Source organism: Poromitra crassiceps (genome assembly GCF_964638095.1).
Source record: "Poromitra crassiceps genome assembly, chromosome: 16".
Classification (NCBI taxonomy): Eukaryota; Metazoa; Chordata; class Actinopteri; order Beryciformes; family Melamphaidae; genus Poromitra; species Poromitra crassiceps.
In genome coordinates this window covers 2,697,773-2,718,323 of record NC_139645.1, presented here as the reverse complement: position 1 = coordinate 2,718,323, position 20,551 = coordinate 2,697,773, and the positions used below count along the sequence as shown (strand labels likewise).

At 44.5% G+C, this 20,551-nt stretch overlaps 2 protein-coding genes across 4 annotated transcripts in view; both read left to right on the top strand.

Annotated features, from left to right (window-relative positions):
• Positions 1–2,408: 2,408 nt before the first annotated feature.
• LOC310791045 (COP9 signalosome complex subunit 2) lies at positions 2,409–13,513 on the top strand. Of its 2 annotated transcripts, XM_083652761.1 has the most exons (14): positions 2,409–2,546; positions 3,046–3,159; positions 3,412–3,489; positions 3,586–3,711; positions 5,294–5,383; positions 5,494–5,571; positions 6,697–6,774; positions 7,886–8,060; positions 8,205–8,383; positions 9,019–9,071; positions 10,090–10,187; positions 10,283–10,365; positions 12,031–12,089; positions 12,891–13,513. In XM_083652761.1, exons 1-14 carry the CDS (start codon positions 2,493–2,495, stop codon positions 13,033–13,035), a joined length of 1,410 nt encoding a protein of 469 aa, XP_083508887.1. In that variant the 5' UTR covers positions 2,409–2,492; the 3' UTR covers positions 13,036–13,513. The 2 variants fall into 2 exon arrangements, with proteins under 2 accessions (XP_083508887.1, XP_083508888.1); XM_083652762.1 differs by lacking the exon at positions 6,697–6,774.
• A 226-nt stretch (positions 13,514–13,739) lies between these two features.
• Positions 13,740–20,551, top strand: part of secisbp2l (SECIS binding protein 2-like) — a 32,151-nt gene continuing 25,339 nt past the window's right edge. For both annotated transcript variants that reach the window (XM_083653024.1, XM_083653023.1), the window contains exons 1-2: positions 13,740–13,941; positions 18,003–18,229. In XM_083653024.1, coding sequence (XP_083509150.1) covers positions 13,921–13,941; positions 18,003–18,229 — 248 coding nt within the window. In that variant the 5' untranslated portion in view covers positions 13,740–13,920. The remainder of the gene's footprint in view (positions 13,942–18,002; positions 18,230–20,551) is intronic.

The window sequence follows — 20,551 nt, the reverse complement described above, 5'->3', positions numbered from 1 at the left end:
CACACGCACCACAGTGCTGCTGGAGTCATGCAGAGATGAGCACGCATTCACACACACATACGCACGCACACGCACACACTCACACACACACATGCACACGCACGCACACACACACACACACACACACACACACACACACACACACACACACACACACACACACACACACACACACACACACATACATTCACAGGCCACCTAGACTAAACTTGACTAGTGCATTTTTACCCTCGGATTCATCCCCCAGGCAGGACGTAGCTCGTGGGAGGATCGCGCTATCCCCCCAGTTCCTCTACCCCCGAAGAGGCGCCCCCGACCGACCATAGGAGGCGCTATAGTGCAGTGACCAGGACACATACCCCACACATACCCCACCGGCTTCCTACCTGCAGACAAACCAGAAGTAGTGCTGCAGGGAATTGAACCCGCGGGTCTCCGCTACCCTACTCAGATGCAGACGAGTGCAATTTGAATAGTTTCTGTGTGAATCCCGTAGACAAGATGCAGGAACTGCACACATGATTAAGATGAAAGTTAATAATAGTGCACACTGACACAGTTGTATACACACACACTCACACAAGTAATATCACTTAGGACATTTTTAATGCTTTTAAAGTTATAAATCAATCTGTGAGTATATTTCCCCCTCCCCCCTCTACTTTTAGTGTTGGATTCACTTCTGGATATTGTAAATATTATGACCAAACTGACGGCGTGGGCTGAGCGGGCTCAAGTTTTGCACCCACGCTCATCTGTTTTTCGGGAATAAACTTATGACACATAACTTGATGACACGTAAACTGATTGTGTAAATTTTCAGAACAGAAACGTAATCTCTTTCGGTAATAAAATCGTTCACAGGGTCTGATGATGTGGAGTGACCCCCCCCCCCCCCCCCCCCGAGTGAGGGAGAGAGGCTGGAGAGAGCGATGTGATGCTGCCAATGGCGTCTTTTCCTCTGTGTGGCAGCCAAGGCTGTTAAAACCGCAGTCACGAAACACTTTTGACATGAACCTGATCCACACACTGACTCAAATCTGAAATGCATGACTGCAGCGATCACGCGATATTTGTACTTGTGTAGCTTTATACTGACGGCAGTTGCTGAGAAATAGGCCTAATTTACCTGTCAAACTCTTTGTGTTGTTGTCATGAAGCCAACTGCCTGTTAACAGTTATTGAAATGAATGTTTCAACTTCAATAAAATGTTTTAACACCAGATGCACTTAGTGTGTGTGTGTGTGTGTGTGTGTGTGTGTGTGTGTGTGTGTGTGTGTGTGTGTGTGTGTGTGTGTGTGTGTGTGTGTGTGAGAGAGAGAGAGAGAGAGAGTGTGTGTGGGGGGCGGGGAGGGGGGGAGGGTTGGGAGGTGCTTGGCTATCTGCAGTGATGGGAAAAGTACAAACATTCTTTACTTAAGACTTATTTAGTTACTAAGTAACTACTTAGTTACTAATTAAGTAGTTACTTGTGTAAAGACTCGACAGAGACAGACGTTAGCCTACATTGTTTTTCTCTGTGGTGCATTCAAACTAAACTAGCCTGCTTTGAAAATGTAAGGAGTAGAAAGTACAGATATGTGTGTTACAATAGGGAGTAAAAGTCAAAAGTTGTCAGAAAAATAAATACTCCGTAAAGTACAGAAAGAAACCTGAAAATCCTATACTTATATGTACAGCAACAAAGTATCTGGTACTTAGTCACTTCCCATCTCTGGCTATCTGCTTACATGTTATTTTCTTATTCAAGATGCATCAAAAACATGACTAAGAAACTAGAGGCACTCCAATTAAATATTTCACTCAGGTGCTACTCAGAACCGGATTACTGTCGAGAAAAAGTAAAATACTCCGTTACTGTGGAACATACAGTATACAAATGATGGATAGATTGATAGATAGATAAATAGATAGATGGATGGATGGAGAAAGAAAGAAAGAAAGAAAGAAAGAAAGAAAGAAAGAAAGAAAGAAAGAAAGAAAGAATCAGTTTGGCTAGCTGGTGAGGTCAAGAGTAACCAGATCACATGAGCCTGCTCATCACTGTTGTGCAATGTGTGTGTGTGTGTGTGTGTGTGTGTGTGTGTGTGTGTGTGTGTGTGTGTGTGTGTGTGTGTGTGTGTGTCTAAAAATCAGAGCAGTTCCTTAGAAAAAGGGATTTTTTTTTTGCCTAATATATTTTTTAAATGTTTCAAACAAAGTCAAAACCAAAGAAACCAAACCAAACCAAACTCACAAGTAGCCTAGCTACTCAACTAAACACAGTCCAGTCGTCTGCATTACAGCCATTTCATGCCTCAGTCCAGTCCAGTCCAGTCAGAGGCCTGCCGCTCAATGCGCCAGTCTGAGGCGATCCAACAGCGCCATCTATAGTCAGAAATAGCGCCTGTGCTATTTTCCACTCTGACACCACCACCTCACTCTCACAGCAAAACACAACACAGGCCGGGGCGAGTGAGCGTCTTGGATAAGGACAAGGAAGACCATCAAGATGTCTGACATGGAAGACGATTTCATGTGCGACGATGAAGAGGATTACGACCTGGTATTTGCACAATCAGTTGAAAATGTTTAGCTTGCTTCTGGGTTTTATCCCGCTGTGGGAAATGAGGGCTAGTAAACTAGCGAGGGCACGAGCTAACGTCTGCTATATAGCTAGCTAGCTAGCTAGCTCGCTGGCTAATATGAAGGCAAAAGGGGAGCTGACAGGAGGGAGGACTAGCCTGCTAACTTAGCTAGCTAGCTCACGCCAGTTTGTTTTAGCACCATGTAGCTTCTATCCAGCTACTTTACAGTTCCAGCAATGAAACGATGCTAATGTTCGTTGGCTAACGTTCACTTGAGTTCAGCCGCGCCTGTCTGTTTATTCCAATCATGAACAGCGAACCATATTGAGGAACAACACGATATCGATATCGTTAGCGGTAACGTTAGCTAGCTAGGAGTTTCGGCTATGTCTGTTCTGCTAGTTAAGGCTAAGCCCATCAGCTACCACTGCATGATTGCACGATTTTAAACTTTGAGATGCATGTGTGTAAACTTAGGAATACTCGGAAGACAGCAACTCAGAACCAAATGTGGACCTGGAGAACCAGTACTACAACTCCAAAGCCCTGAAGGAGGACGACCCCAAAGCAGCGCTCAGCAGCTTCCAAAAGGTGGAGTGGTACCCCGAAATATGATCTACTAAAATGCACCACTCTGCGTAGTATTTGTGATTGTTTTTATATATTGCTTCCTTTGCTGCTATTGATGTGACCGCTGCGCTGCATACTTGCACAAAGTCAATCCTTGTTTGTAATCTGATTACTTACTGTGGCTATTAAAGTGAATCTTGACGTTTTCCTTCACTCACATTGACGTCCACATACATCATGTATTGACAACTGACAATCCTTTTGTGTGTTCAGGTGTTGGAGTTGGAGGGAGAGAAGGGAGAATGGGGATTCAAAGCACTGAAACAGATGATCAAAATCAACTTCAAACTGGTAAACAGGGACACACGTACTTGCCTGCTGTTTTCTGATCTCCCAGCAGACAGACGTTACGTCTCTAATGTGGTTTTCTCTGTCTAAATCCTGCAGACCAACTTCCCAGAGATGATGAACAGATACAAGCAGCTGCTAACGTACATCAGGAGTGCTGTCACCAGGAACTACTCAGAGAAGTCCATCAACTCCATCCTGGACTATATCTCCACCTCCAAGCAGGTATGAATGACTCATATGAGACAGAGAAGAAACTACCTGGCAGTTACATGCTGTATCCATTTATAAATCAGACCTCCCATATTCCTATGACAGCTTGATTATGATTGGCTGAGCCTGATATTTATTTAGCCTGCTAGATATCTTTCGGGCATCCGTGATTCATCGGCGAGCTTTCTGAGAGCACTCGGCTCTCGTCTGTGAATAATTCACACAGCAATCGAGCGGCGAAATGCGAGCGCCGATCGAAGGCCGGTTTGCCGTAGCCTGGGTAAACCCAACCTCCACGTCGTGATCTTAGCCTGGGTAAACCCAACCTCCACGTGATCTTAGCCTGGGTAAACCCAACCTCCACGTGATCTTAGCCTGGGTAAACGCAGCCTCCACGTGATCTTAGCCTGGGTAAACCCAGCCTCCACGTGACCATAGCTTGGGTAAACCCAGCCTCCACGTGATCTTAGCCTGGGTAAACCCAGCCTCCACGTGACCATAGCTTGGGTAAACGCAGCCTCCACGTGATCTTAGCCTGGGTAAACCCAGCCTCCACGTGACCATAGCTTGGGTAAACCCAGCCTCCACGTGATCTTAGCCTGGGTAAACCCAACCTCCACGTGATCTTAGCCTGGGTAAACCCAACCTCCACGTGATCTTAGCCTGGGTAAACCCAACCTCCACGTGATCTTAGCCTGGGTAAACCCAACCTCCACGTGATCTTAGCCTGGGTAAACGCAGCCTCCACGTGATCTTAGCCTGGGTAAACCCAACCTCCACGTGATCTTAGCCTTAGCCTGGGTAAACCCAACCTCCACGTGATCTTAGCCTGGGTAAACCCAACCTCCACGTGATCTTAGCCTGGGTAAACGCAGCCTCCACGTGATCTTAGCCTGGGTAAACCCAACCTCCACGTGATCTTAGCCTGGGTAAACCCAGCCTCCACGTGACCATAGCTTGGGTAAACCCAGCCTCCACGTGACCTCTATGTACAGTACATTACAGGTATAGTCTGTGATGTCACGTTGAATGCTGGGTTCACCCAGGCTAGGTTTGCCTCGGATCGGGAAGGGGAGGTGTTGTTGGGCTTTATTGTGTAGTCTGGACTTAGCTTAAGGGGGTTTTAGGCACTCCGCTTCACGTCGTGCTTAAGAACGTCCCTTAGCTGTTGTAAAATCAGTGTAAACCACAGCTTCTTTGTGGGTTATTGCTTTAGAATCAGAATCACTTTTATTGCCACAGTATGCAAGTTACATACGAGTAATTTGTCTTAGTGTCTGTATGCAGCGTAGCGGTCACATCAATATACAGAGATAAGAAGTAGGAAGATAACAAAAGACAATCACAAAGTTGCGAGTGCAATCAAATCGGGTAAATATATACAATATGTACATGAGTGGTGAAGTGTTCTGTGGATCATAAATATGAATTTACGTTGAATTTACATGAGATTTACAGACCGAGTTAAATAGGCAGTGGATTTACAGGAATTTACAGTCGGCGTTAAATAAGAGTTTACATTGAATGTAATACATCATGTAACGGTACCAGGAGATGTGACTCTGGCGTGGTGGTGTGTTTCCTGTGTTATTAGATGGACCTATTACAGGAGTTCTATGAAACCACACTGGAGGCGTTGAAAGATGCAAAAAATGACAGATTATGGTTCAAAACGAACACAAAGGTAAGTAGGGCTTCTTCATGACTTCCACATGGAGTCTCACTGCCATTTGCTAGTCAAAGAGATGCTCAGATGTCGTCTTGTCACTTGTTATTTGTGCTGCTTCCTTGTAGCTGGGCAAACTGTATCTAGAAAGAGAAGAGTATGGAAAACTGCAGAAGATCCTTAGGCAGCTGCACCAATCATGTCAGGTAAGTAGATGCACAATGTCCCCCTTTTTCTAAATGTTTAAAGCAGCTTCCTAAACAAGGTCTTTTTCTGCTGTACGTAATAGAGCCCGCCCGATACCGATATTAAGGAGTAAGACAAAAAATCTGATATCGATATTTCACCGATATTCTGATATTATACACATTATATTATTATTATTGCAATGATCCCTCAAATATCAAACACTTGACACAGATATGACTTGGGGATAGCCCTATGTACTGCTGTTGCCGGGATCATTTACAGTTTAACAATACACTTGATTGTCCAAAATGACATCAGTGCACTGAAACGGTAAACTTCACTGGGAATTTAACAATGATTATAAAAGTAACAAATAAAAAGAATACAAAAACACAAATAAAATACACTTGAGTTAAGAAAAAGGAATATACAGATATACACAACATGCTGTCTATAACTTAAAAAAATAAAACAAAAAAAGATCGGCCACATCGGCCGATACCGACATACAGTATCAGTGATAGGTCAATATCGGCTGATAATATCGGCTGATAATATCGGCAACCCGATCTATCGGTCGGGCTCCAGTACGTAACCCCTAGCCCCCACAAATCAAAGTTTCATATTGAAGAAAATATTTCACTTTTATTCAATCTGTGCAAATAAAGTGCTGAAAGTTTGTAGAAAAAGTGCTAAAAAGCTGTGGCCACATAGGCACCTACACCATTAGGCAAATGAGGCAGAAAAAAAGCAGTAAAATATCTGCTCTGTTTGCATTGACACGGTTGCATTTAGATTGCTACCCCCTTTTCAAGTTGTATAGTCCAACCTGCGCTAAACAATAGCCTGCAGTAGCCTGCAGCCTACAATGCGCAGTGTGCACCACACATAGGATGCGATTTGAGAATGGAGTGACAGCAGCACGAACTTTGAACCATGAAATATAACAGCTAACATTGTAAAAAGAAAAGTTCCAAACACCACAGATGTTTCTCTGAAGACCTTACTGTGTCTCTCCACCATTAGGTGGAAGGCAAAAAGTTATGTTGACCCACACTGATCTAGCTACACCTGCTGTAGCTAGGTTTAGGTTGGCCATGTCGTGTTCTTCCTGAAGGTCTCTGTCTGTCTTTCTTGGCAAGCTACCTCGCAAAGCTACAATGACAGGATTTGAACAGGTTGAAGAAGATAGCCTCCCGTTAGCAGTGTCAGGACAACAGGTAGGATGCCAAAGTAAAAGGATAGTGTTAGAGAACAGGGGAGAGGCGAGCGGGGGGATTTGAACCTGTGGGGGAAGTTGAGCCACCCCTTGTTTGATTGATTGATTGATTGATTGACACGATTTATTTCAAACAGTTAAAACGATACATAAAAATGAAAAACAAATAAACATCAATAACAGACAACAGACAGGTTTCTAGACAACCATAGACTTTTTTTATTCACCCTGTGATGAGACAGGGCCATGGGATAAGTGGTAAGCACATTTAACACATTTAACAGAAACGGGGGGGCGGGCGGGGGAGTTGCCATTCAAAGTGATTTTTTTTTCATGTTCACGGAGTCATGATTCTTAAAGTGATAATATGGAAGATTTTCATCTAAATAAAATAAATGTGTGTTAAGTCACTATCTATCTGATAGTGACTTAACACAATGGTGATTGAGCCTAAGGCCCATTGATGGAAGCCTTTGCATTTTCAGAATTGCAGCGTTTATGTTTATGATCTTGGTGTCTGTGGTGACACAGGGTGGGCGGAGCTAACACAATAGACTCACTCTGGTTCCCGACAACTCTTGTGTGAAGTAGGATAACAAGCTACTTTTTTACAGTCTCTGCTCGCATTACGGGTGGTTACTATGGCCGAACAAACTGAGTAATGTCACATAATAACACTGTTTGGATCTCACGTGCAATTACCACTTATCGCCAATAGGTGTCACCCAAGAGAACAAAACTGAAATCTTCTGTATTACACTTAAATTAAGCTCCTCGGTGAAAAGCCAGTCACCTAAGTTGTCTGCTTTTCTGCATTGCACTCAAAATCTCTTGTCTTGGTTGCACTCTAAAAAAGTTTGGCAGATCTCCCATATGTGGTATTGTGTTGCACAACTTGTTGATAGTTTGGTCATTCACCCCTAATATAAGCAGTCAGCTGCTGGCAAAAGTATCTAAGACCAAACAGTTTGTCACCAGAGGCAGCAACTTTCCTAAAAATGTCTTTGATGGGAAAAGAAAATGTGCTCTGCTGCTCTGAGCTTTTATCTAGAGATATACACGGTGGAAGTCATTATTTGATCAGCAGTGTTTTGAATCTTAATCAACTACAGACAGATGATGGCGAGGATGACCTGAAGAAAGGCACCCAGCTGTTGGAGATTTACGCTCTGGAGATCCAGATGTACACGGCGCAGAAAAACAACAAGAAATTGAAGGCCCTGTATGAGCAGTCGCTTCATATCAAATCGGCCATCCCTCACCCACTCATCATGGGAGTCATCAGAGGTATGTCGGGTGTCTAGAGGGCTTCCTTACAAACTGTTTAACTCCCTCATCTCCGTCGCTTTGCGTCAGATGTGATCGTCCCGACCTGCGTGCCATTACAGCTGTTTGTTCATTGACCTGTGCTTGTTTGGTGGTCCTGAGCAGAGTGCGGTGGGAAGATGCACCTGAGAGAGGGTGAGTTCGAGAAGGCTCACACAGACTTCTTTGAGGCCTTTAAAAACTACGACGAGTCTGGAAGTCCAAGGAGGACAACATGCCTGAAGTACCTGGTCCTGGCCAACATGCTGATGAAGTCAGGAATCAACCCTTTCGACTCCCAGGAGGTGTGTGAAACCAATAGTTAATGTCTGAAAAGTTGACTTCTAAGTAGTGTGCGTGCACCGCGTACATGTGTTTATGTTACGGTAAATGTAGAGAAACGACAAGTCTGGCGATTTCCCGCGAAATCTCGATTCCTCGTCTTTCACACGGGGTGGCGGGTTTGTGTCCCACATTTGGACACGCCGTGTACGTCCGACGAGTTGCGTTTTTTAAGCCTAACCCAAACCATAACCCTGAACCTTAACCGAGTTACTTTAGTTGCCTAACCCCATCTAAGTTATTTTAAGCAAAGTTGTTTTACTTCCCTAACTTTAACCAAGTGGCTCGACTCGCCGCAGATTTACCGTTTCTCTACTGTAAAACTGGAGAGAGCTGGTTGGTTTGTGCAATCAGATTGTTTGGTTGAAACTGTTTTTGAATTCATGCAAATTTACATAACCTGTAGTAGTTAGCATAATAAGACATGTTAATACTGCACTGTCAGTGCTCCCGACCAAGGCACTGGCAATTGAACTGGAGCTGCTCCTAGTTCCTAGGAAGGTTCCTAGTAGAGGATGGGTCAAATGCAGAGGATGAATTTCCCCATGGGGATAAATAAAGGATAACTTAACTTAACTTTGCCATTTTTCCCCCAAAGGCTAAACCATACAAAAATGACCCAGAGATCCTAGCAATGACGAACTTAGTAAGGTAAGCATATATCCACATGTTATGGTACAGTTTTGAATGTGATTATTATTATGCCTCCTCAGCCGACAAAGTGTCACTGCAGTGAGCTACCAAATTATCTTCCTCCTTATTTCTTACAGCTTTGATCTGATTGGTTGAAAAAGTTTCATTGTTGTCTCAGCATCCAAAAAATCTCTCTTGAGATCAACCCAAAAAGATAGCTATCATTATTAGCCTTTTCAATGTTTTTATAGTTACAGTTGTAGGGGGAACACTTAGTTATTTAAATATATTTTATATAGTGATCTTCAGTTATCATTCTAGATGTGAAGGGCCTTCACTGCAGTGTAGGAATTTAGCCAGGGGCAAGGGCAAAAATGCCCCCAAGAAATCTCAGAATGCCCCTAAAAACCATGATCCGTGGGCAAAAAGTGCCCCCAATGTTTTGATAATTTTATTTTGATTCATTTAATTTCCATCTCTAACACACACTCGGCACCTGCAAGCTGGTTGCCAGAAGATGACGATGAAGAACACAATCACACAAACGGCGATGTTTTTCACTCTACGCTTTAGCAACTAAATATATACTATATTTTTTAAAGCGCCCCCAAAATTGGGTAAACGCCCCTAGTTTTTAGACAGTAGGGGCAAAAGTTGCCCACAAAATATTTTTTGAATTTCCTCCACCGCTTCACTGTATGGCCTTTGGTTACTATTTCAGTTTTGCTTCTCATTGTCCGTCCCGTGCCTCAAGTTGTCATCTGCTTCCTCATTTGGTCTCTTCAGTCCTCGTGTTTAAGTAAATAACAGGCATTATCTCTCACTGCTCAGTTTCCTTCCATACATGTAGAAGGTCTATTCAATAAACAAGAAACTGAGAACACACACCCAAAACTGTAGAAGAAGAATGGAGTGTTTACATGGAAGGCTTCATATTTGGGAATGTGTCAGGAACCATCAGGATCAGAGGTTTGCTGTGTGGCTCGTGAAGACACAATGTATGGAACCATAACCATAACTTTGCTTTGCCTTCCAGCGCCTACCAGAATAATGACATCACTGAATTTGAGAAAATCTTGAAAACCAATCACAGTAACATAATGGACGACCCCTTCATCAGAGAGCACATAGAGGGTGAGTGCTGATTGTGAACGTGACTTGGGTTCACGTGTGTTGGCTAAAAGCGTTGTCTAAATCGTACCTGACGTGTTGCTCTTTGGGTTTTGCAGAGCTGCTACGGAACATTAGAACTCAAGTACTTATCAAACTCATCAAACCGTACACAAGAATACACATCCCCTTCATTTCTAAGGTAAGTCCTCATAATACAACTGCAATGTGGATTTATTTATCTGTTGATATGTTTAAATGAATTACATTGGAATCCGCTCATAGTGATCAATCGCTTATAGTGATCAAAAAGCTTGGTCCCGAATCATTCCTATACACATGCTGTTTAAATAATTTGCTTATAGTTATCAATACTCCGCTTACAGTGATCATTTTGGGCCTTGTCCCACCTGAGAGCAATGGAAACAATGTTTCAAACAACAGTAATTTTATTATTGTTTTACTTACAAACTGCCAAAAATGAGCCAACGAGATACAGCACGCCATCGTTCCCCTACGACTTAAGCTGTGTTCACACCGAGATATTTATTTTTCGCGCTGTCGCTTGATTCAACCCTTTGGAATCGCTCTGTCACTCTGTTTAAATCGCTCATCAACAGGCACACGAATTGACGGACATGTGGGGGCTATAACGTTACGCAATGTCATGCTGTTTGTCCACTACGAGCCCCCGTCGTTGTTTACAAGCTAAGCCTATCAGCGTGCTCCTAACGTGAGCTCCATACCGGTAGTACAGGTTTCACTTCATGTCAGCTGTCAGCCTGTCAATGCGGTTTGTTGCCACACAATAAACCAGCGGTTTGTTCCAAGCCAGTGTGATCCTTGACTCGCTCTCACACGGCAGCCAACCAGCGTTGAACAGCGAGCGACTGATGCCAGCGTAATTTTGCTCGAGTTGGGATATTTCATCTCGGGCGATGAGCGTATTTTCTCCCTATCGCTCTGTCTCTGCCGCTCGGACGCCCAGCGATTTTTCTCCCGGGCGAATATACGCTCAATCGCTTGTTTGCATTGACTGTATGTAAACTCGATGCCAGCGAAAAACTTTAATATGTCGGTGTGAACGCACCTTTAGTTGTCTCTTGTGATACAGGTACTGTGGGTACAACCCACAAGGGTTTGAGTGACACACCCTCATTGGCACGTTGGAAGTAACTGAAATTGAACTACAGCAATAAAATCACAAATGCAATCCATACATGAAAAGCAAAAACAAAACAAGGGACATAATATTTATTCCTCAGTTCCTTTATGGATTAATCTATTCATGTATTTCCTTTTTGATTGTGCTTGCAATGTAATGTATTCATATATATTACTAATATACATAGTTATTGTATTGTTATTGTGCTAATATTTCTAGGCTCGTCCGCTGCGCGGCCTTGCCTGCAGCTCGGCTGCTGCGCGGCCTTGCCTGTTTTATTGGCATGCGTAGCGTACAATTGCTCAACTTCGCATCACTGATGACATCACAATTGCTCGAGTGACCACCACTGATCACATCATGGAGTGAGTGATCATTAGTGAGAGAAAAGTAGAGTCCACACCTTGACTGATGTCATAGACACTGACATCATCAGTGACATCGCAATTGCTCGAGTGGCCATCACTGATGACATCATCGAGTGCTCGAGTGACATTACTGACCAAAATCATCACAAATCTCACAATGTGGGACCAAAATCGCAGACAGACAGAAAGACAGACAGAGCCCACTTACTCAAATTATATAGGAGGATGTACTAATATATAGTACCTACAGTGTGCTAAATGTTGTGCATTACTTGTTGACAAAGTTAAGTTGACAGACATGAAGATGAGTGATGCTTTTGCCCCTCTGTTTTAGGAGCTGAACATTGATGTGTGTGATGTGGAGAGTTTGCTGGTGCAGTGCATCTTGGATAAGTAGGTTTCTTACTCGCATCTGCTGAGAAATCGGTTCTAAAGAAAAACCAGTTCCCTTTCTATAAATAGTTGTAGTTCCTCATAATTTGTGGCCCTTGGCCCTGAGAGAAATCAGCTAGCATGAATCGACAGTTTCAGTTGGATCTTACCCCTAATTGACTACTCATTCTGTAAAAGTAATGTATGTACAGTATGGGTTTTAGCCACACCTCCACCGTAATCATTCGCTGAGGTAAATGACTTAGTAGGAAGTGAAGACATGAGTTGATTACATTGGTTATCTTTGTTTTGAAAATACAACTTTAAGAATGAAATGTGTTTACAAGAGTGGCACATTGACATTTCAAACTCATAACTAGCTGACTCTTTTTAAAGGACAATTGTTTTTTTGGCATTTTTTTATCCCTCAACCCGAGGCCCTATTTTCCTAGTATCTTTCCATCATGCTGATTGATTCTGATCAACATTTTGTCAAATACCTTACTGTAGTAGATCTTTGTACTGTACAACCTAAAGGGGCCCAGGGAAACTCAGCCGACCCGTACCTATTGGTGTTCACAGCATATACTGTTATCCCCCAACATACCTGGAAGCCAGATCAGATATATACACCCGCAGGAATTCTCAGGACATTTGATTAAATTAGCATAATATCAAAGCTTTTCTGTAAGAACCCGAGTGAAAAATGTGGCGAAATTGGAGATCACTGAGTTGTGATGTGTTTTGGACTTGCGATTGATTTGGTCACGCAACCGCTGCTGCTCCTCTAATCGGCGTGTCTGTCCTGGTATTTGTCCTCAGCACGATCCACGGCCGCATCGACCAAGTCAACCAGCTACTAGAACTGGATTACCAGAAGAGGGGCGGGGCTCGCTACACAGCTTTAGACAAATGGACAAATCAGCTGAACTCACTCAACCAAGCAATCGTTAGCAAACTCACATGATGGCATGTACAAAAATGAAGAGACAAGGAAAATGGCATGTTTGAATGCATCCATACAATATGCTACTGTGCTTCTTCAAGTATACCTTATGAGATGAGATACACACTGCACAGGTTATGAGAATCCCACCAATGTCAAGAGGAAACGATCTCCAAGAGCCCCCCCCCCCCCCCCGAGAACGTGTTGAAAGTGTGTTGTTTTTTTGTCTGATGAGAGGATTACACCTGACACTGATTTCTGTTTTTGATGTAGCTGATTGGCAAAACCCTTTCGTATGCAGCACTCAAATGCTTCAGTTGTTTAAAATAAATAAATAAAAATGTCAAAATGTGTATGAAAACGTGTACACAGTATTTCATGTATACTGTTGCTTGGTGGTGGTAATAAACACAGATTCCTCTCAGCACTAAAAGGATTCAGCTGCCTTTGAATAGCTCCATCGTTTGAACTGTGTGATGAGCTAAACATGTCGAATTTAATCGAGTAGAAGTTTAATAAAAACCTTTTTAAATGTAAATCAATTGAAGCACAAGGGATTCTTTCTTTTGCTCATCTCGGGATGCATTTCTGCACACATGACGTCTTCGTCTTTATTCACTGGTAATAGCTTTGTGGGCCTCTAGGGCTTCCGTTCCAGGTGACTCCCATTTTTTACATTGACAGCAGTCGGGCTGCAACTGCTGGACAAGCACAAGCTAGCTAGGAGCTAGCGCAGCAGCATCCAGCAGCAACAGTTGGGGGTGTAGTAGTAGGAATTGGGTGTGAATCGCACTAAGGGTTCAGTGAAAACAATCCTTTTTTTCTACAATGAAGAGGATAAAAGCTCTCGTATCCTGACGTCCACAGTGTGCTCAATGAGTGTCTCTCGCGGTATCAGTGACTGACATGGATGCAAGTGACAGTAAGGTAAAGCAATTTCTTTCATCATGACCATCTATTATTTTGGGGGCTTTTTAATGTTTGTAGCGTTAGCCTGTAACGTTAGGGGGACAAGACAACCTATAGGCCCCAAAACAAAATCATGTTAATGCTATTCAAAAAGCTCTCTGCTACCCTTTTAATTATTAGATCGCCTTTTATGGAGACACATCAGTGTAGCGTTAGTTAGACAAAGACGAAGTGGCCAGTGAGGCAGTTAAGCTAACGTTATTGGTTCTTGTCAGGGGCAACAGCAAGCGAATCACTTACGTAGCTTAGCTATCGCTAAGCTAACTTTACATTGCCAAGTTGGCTAACGGTAGCGAGCTAACGTTAGTCGTAACCCCGTGCCACAGCTCTTTAAAACGTGCCAAATGGACGGATCTTAACTGCTTTCGATGTGCCATGACATAAAGATTCTAGGTACGTTATTATGTATTATTTCCAACAACAGGTCAGGTTAGCGATCAGCGAGCTAACGTTAGCATTAAGGCTAAACGTGTGTCAGCTGTCATTTGACATGAATGCTTCTCAGTCACTCTCGTCGTGACAGGCCAGTAAGAGGAGAGATCTGCGTTTCTGTTAAGATTTATGTTACAGTTTGGACTGGGAAACATCACAAACAAAAGCTTCCATTCCTGTGGAAACATCACGTCACGTACGTAGGTCGATCAGGAGCGGCACAATAGTTTCCTGGATCTGTGTTGGAATGTCTGGTTCTTCTGCATTTATGGCATTCCACTGACTGTTTGCTATGCAGAAAGTCCAGCCTACTGTCTGTTATGTTTGCTTGTTTGAAGGCCTTGGGACAAATAGCCTATTAACGCAATGAACCCAGGCATTTTCCAGACTCACAACCACAACAAGGATCAGCTGTGTGTGTGTGCGCCCATGTAGTGTTCATCAATTTGTTGACTTTGGGTTTTGAGAATTGCGTTGTTTGTAGTCGCTCGGAGTTGTGATGATCTTAATATCAGTCTTCCTGACTTTATCTATGTGCAAACTTGCTTGCGTGCCCGTGCCCTGCTTTCTCTGTAGCCCAGCCTCTTGTCTTTCTACTACAGTAAAACAACAGACAGATACCATCTGATAGTCTTTGACAGCATGTGTGTGAGAGAGTGAATGACAAAGAGGCTTGCAAAAACAAAGGCTTGTGAGAGTAGTAGCCCCCCTAGTCTACTCGTTCCTAGTTCGGCCATGCCCAACGGATGCACATCTGGGCCTGACCTCATTGGCCTTTCCACAATCAGACCTATTCTCTCTCTCTCCCTCTCTCTCTCTCTCTCTCACACACACACACACACACACACACACACACACACACTTGCTTGGCAGGGCGGCTGTACAACCGGAACAGCTATCTGATTTGTGAATAACGCTCGAATCAAGAGGTGGTTCCTCTGACCAGCGATGTATCTCCCTCCCTGCACACCTACTGTATTTTAGTCATAGTATAGATTTATTTCCTGGGGCCCACAATTCCCGATCAGTTGTCGATGCAAACGCAGGCCCTCAGCTCAATGGCTTTCTGTCTTAATTAGCTTATCCTGTACTACTGTCCCTCCTTTATCCTCTCAGACTTTTAATCCTGCAACAACTCCCTATGGACCGAACTGAACCAGTCCTAAACCAGACTTAGTCCCAAACATTTGCAATCATATAGATCTGGACATGCTCTAGTTGCGTTCACACACACACACTAGTGTTCTTCTTGTTTTTTAACATCTTTATTTAGCGCGATTGTTTTGACTGAACTGGCCGAACAGGCTTCGTCCACCACCGCTCTGTGTGGACGGGTCAGGGTCAGGGGTCAGGGCCAATAGATTAGCCAAGGAAAAGTGAGAGCGCCACCCACGACACGGTGGCAGTGGCCAGTGGGAAACAATGGCCGTCTGTCTGGCCAACCGCTGGCTGCACTGATACTCGATTCATGCATCATCTCCACCTCTGTTTCAGAGGATGGAAGGAGCCTCTTTGTGCTCCTCTGAACCCGGTCAACTCTCCTCATCCTCCTCCGCAAAATAGCAGTTGATTTTGATGTGGCCTCTGGGTTTGGCCCGGTAGGAGGATGTCAAGTCGGGAGCAGGCAGAGGTGTGAAAGATGGACACAGTCAGCATGGAAAAAGACAACACGAGGAGTGCAGTCGTCGTGGGCTGCCACAGATAAATCCATCTATCTATGCCACACATACATAGTATGCAATTTATTTTCCAATTATGGTCTCCACTATTACTTTCATACCCAGTGGGAACATGGTCTCAGTTGGAGATCTTTGGGAGTGATCTTCTTGGCCATATGCTGTCAGCCATATCACTTTGACATTTATAGCAAGTTCACACATGAAGTTCTAAGAGACTTTGTTGTTTTAGGCAAGGGGAATGGGGTTATGTCACTTTCTCCTCCGTTTACGTCTTCTGACAAGTATGCTGCTCACATAAAAGTTGTTTATCTTTTATTAATACTACTAAAACAGACCACATCACTGTATTGATTTTAGCCAGGACTTCAGAATTTTGAGATGAGCTGGGATTTTTTTTTTTACATTTGTTCTGAGCATTGCTCATTGCTCAACCATGTCTCCCAATATGAGGCAGTCGAGTGTCTCTAGATTTTTATAGACGGCTTTCACGGAATTGTGTTGCAGTTTGAAACCTAGCTTATTTCCTGTCATCTATTGTATTAGCAAACACCGCAACAGGACGTACGCTAGGAGGCAATTTAGAATGTTCATGTTGTCAAGTGACCATATAAAAATGGCCGGGGGCCTTCTTTGCCATAATTGTGCAGCCTGAACACTTGGCAGGTGTGTCTCACCATCTTTGAACTCTCACACAGGTTTTATATCCTTGTTTTGAGAACTGATAGCTTTTTATTGCTGACTATAAGCAGCATGTGAGAATGTCTGGGGAGAAGTATGAGGAAATGCAATGCTCAGCTTTGATGCCCTCAGACACATGAGGAAGCGTGAATGCGGCTTGGTAGCCTATATATATATATACAGCCCATCTTTTTTTTTTACAAACTCACATTTCACATGCATGTAGTATTGATTTTTTAAATATTTGATTTTTCAAGTTTTCCTGAAACAACAAGACAAACAAACAGGCTCAGATACAGGGGGATGATCAAAACAAACAAACAAAAAAAACATGCCACGACGACACTCAATATGACAGTTGTTGTAATATAATATGGTGCTACCAGCTGGATAGGGTGCTTATGTGCTTCTAGGAGATGTTGTGTAAGAGGTCAGTGAGGAACTAGCCGGGCAAGTCACCTGCCGCCCCTAACCTCATCGAGGTAGGCTAGAAACGGCTCCCAAATCGTTAAGACATTTTTGAATTGAGTTGGTCCTTAGGGACCTGAGTCTCTCCATCCGTATAACAGAGATCATGTCCGTCAACCACACTTGGAAAGAGGGTGAAGAGGGGGACTTCAGGCATGTAGTATTTGAGATGTTAAAAGTCTGGAGTGGGATCATGCTACCCAGGCTAGGATCATACCACACTCTTGTAGTTTACTTTGTACAGGTTAATACTAGAGAACCATATTTTCTATTCTGACTTGACCGAAGTTGGCAAATGCTGTCATAACTCGTGCAAATGATAAGCCCTGGTGAACTAGCTTAACCCATTGATACCTGATGCAGCATTTGTGTGTGTATCCCTTTAAGACCGCGGTTCGCGGTCTTAAAGGGACACACACACAAATGAGGGATATACATGCAAATAACTAACCTCCCCACACTGTTAAATGTCATCATTTATGATGTTTTTATTTAAACTATGTCAATGTGGATTGTTGTTGGCGTCTTACTGTGTTTCCACCCGACACGGCCTAACTCATTCTGGTCATGGTGTGAAGTGTTAGCGTGATAAAGGGAGAGCAGATAGACTTGCGTAGGAGGTGTCACTGACTTGTGGCTATGTCGTGTTAGACATATTTCTCTCACTCAAATGTGTCACCTAACCCATGAAGTGGTCACGTGACCTGCTGTTGGTCACGTGACCCTAACAGCAGTGATGTGGCGTTTGTCTTGGTTCTGCAGGATGTGAAGCTGTCAGCTGAAGTGGAACCGTTCATCCCGCAGAAGAAAGGCCTTGAAGGAACCTTAGTCAGCATGAGTCTGTCTGGAGAAGCAGGTGGAGGAGGAGGAGGAGGAGGAGGAGGAGGTCTCGGGGGAGGTGGTGGTGGTGGTGGAGGGGTGGAGACCACTCCCATACCCAGCTACCTCATCACCTGTTACCCCTTTGTCCAGGAGAACCAACCCAACAGGTACCGTCCGTTACTCTGATGTCACCAGAACACGCCCCCTCAATCAGGACTTGAGTGGCAAAACATTCAGCAGGTTCCTCCCTGTTGTTTGGACCAGCAGCACGTGTCATTTATCTAGGCTGATTACCGCATTCAAGCTGAACCTTAATGGGCCTTTTTCACAGCCCGCCATTTTGTGTCTAAAAGGCAGGGTAAACACAGGTGTGCAGTCAAATCGTTAATTAGGGCCCCCTAGCACTGGAACGCCTAAATGGATTGGAAGTTGGAAACCCTAATGAATGTTGGGTTGCACCTGTGTTACTACTTCCTGCCTTTTTGACACAAAAGGGCTGCTGCGAAAAGGGCCTACGCTGTCACTCAGTGTGGGCGTGACCCCGCAGTGACTTCTGCCTCTGTGACGTCACATGTATACCCTCTACGCTGAGTTGCTGACCATAAATATTGTTATTCCCTGTGCCCGTGCCAGTGGGTGGAAAGTAGGGGTGGGGGGGGAAAATCGATACACCATAGTAATGCGATATTTTGCCTGACGATATTGTATCGATATTTGGACGCCAAGTATCGATATTAAAAAAAGACTTTGCAAGCCATGCCAGGCCAGGCCACCGGGCATCTGTCCGAAGCGCCCGATGGTGCACTGCGCCTGGAGTGGCGTATTGAGTCCAGAGAAGCTTTATAATGTAGCCTACATTTTGGGCAAAAACAAAACAAAACAAAAAAACACTGCATGTTTTACTTCCGGTGAGGTCAAGGAAAAGGAGTTAGACAATATATCGAAATATCGCAATATTCAATATATCGCAATACTAGCATATCGCAGTATCGCAATACTATCGTATCGTGACTCAAGTATCGTTTTAGTATCGTATCGTGGGCATCTGGTGATTCCCACACCTAGTGGAAAGCCTGGTGTCCCCATTCTGAGCTGCCCGAGGAAAATGCACTCTTCAGTTCACACACCCCCTACGTTTAAAGACGTTTAAACGTTTGGACGTTTAAAAATATCTTTTATTTTTTGCACTATGTTGTAACGGAGCCTACAGCACAAGGATTTCACACGTGATACTTGCACTACGGAGTGACAATAAAAATCTTGAATCTCTTGAATCTTGAAAAGACACTCCAGCGACTGTTCTATTCTCAGATTAACTCATTTACTGCACCGTCTGTTTACTATAACCAGAGTGCACGTCCTGTCCCCCCGTAGAGATTGTGATCGGGTCCTTTTTAAATCTCTCGTTAAAGCCGTTGGATTGCTCTGTAGTTCCAGAGTGCTTGATTCTGATTGGACACGTCCCTTTTTTCCACTATTCATGTTGCAGCCGCAATCAGTGTTTCCAGTCTGGAGTGATCTTCTGTATCCTGCACACCATCCGCTCCTTTGTCTTCTCCTTCCTCTCCATGCTGAATAGCAGGAAGTGTCCACGCTATGGAACCTGTCCTCTGGATCCTTATCAACCATCTCTGCATACCATATTGTACACCCCCCCCCCCCCCCCCTAACTAACTAACAGACCACCTTCCACACCACTGGGGCATCATCACACACTGTAGGCGGGGCATCACACACTGTAGGCGGGGCATCACACAATGTAGGCGGGGCATCACACACTGTAGGCGGGGCATCAAACACTGTAGGCGGGGCATCACACAATGTAGGCGGGGCATCATCATACACTGTAGGCGGGGCGTCACACACTGTAGGCGGGGCATCATCACACACTGTAGGCGGGGCATCATCACACACTGTAGGCGGGGCATCATCACACACTGTAGGCGGGGCATCACACACTGTAGGCGGGGCATCACACACTGTAGGCGGGGCATCACACACTGTAGGCGGGGCATCATCATACACTGTAGGCGGGGCATCACACACTGTAGGCGGGGCATCATCACACACTGTAGGCGGGGCATCATCACACACTGTAGGCGGGGCATCATCACACACTGTAGGCGGGGCATCACACACTGTAGGCGGGGCATCATCACACACTGTAGGCGGGGCATCACACACTGTAGGCGGGGCATCATCATACACTGTAGGCGGGGCATCATCATACACTGTAGGCGGGGCGTCACACACTGTAGGCGGGGCATCACACACTGTAGGCGGGGCATCACACACTGTAGGCGGGGCATCACACACTGTAGGCGGGGCATCACACAATGTAGGCGGGGCATCACACACTGTAGGCGGGGCATCAAACACTGTAGGCGGGGCATCATCACACACTGTAGGCGGGGCATCATCACACAATGTAGGCGGGGCATCATCACACAATGTAGGCGGGGCATCATCACACAATGTAGGCGGGGCAT

Excerpts from the sequence above, each read along its gene's own strand:
- LOC310791045 (XM_083652761.1), top strand. The coding sequence starts at position 2,493 with ATGTCTGACATGGAAGACGATTTCATGTGCGACGATGAAGAGGATTAC. Across the intron at positions 2,547-3,045 it reads ATGAAGAGGATTACGACCTG|GAATACTCGGAAGACAGCAA; the intron begins GTATTTGCACAA and ends GTGTAAACTTAG. Across the intron at positions 12,090-12,890 it reads GTGCAGTGCATCTTGGATAA|CACGATCCACGGCCGCATCG; the intron begins GTAGGTTTCTTA and ends ATTTGTCCTCAG.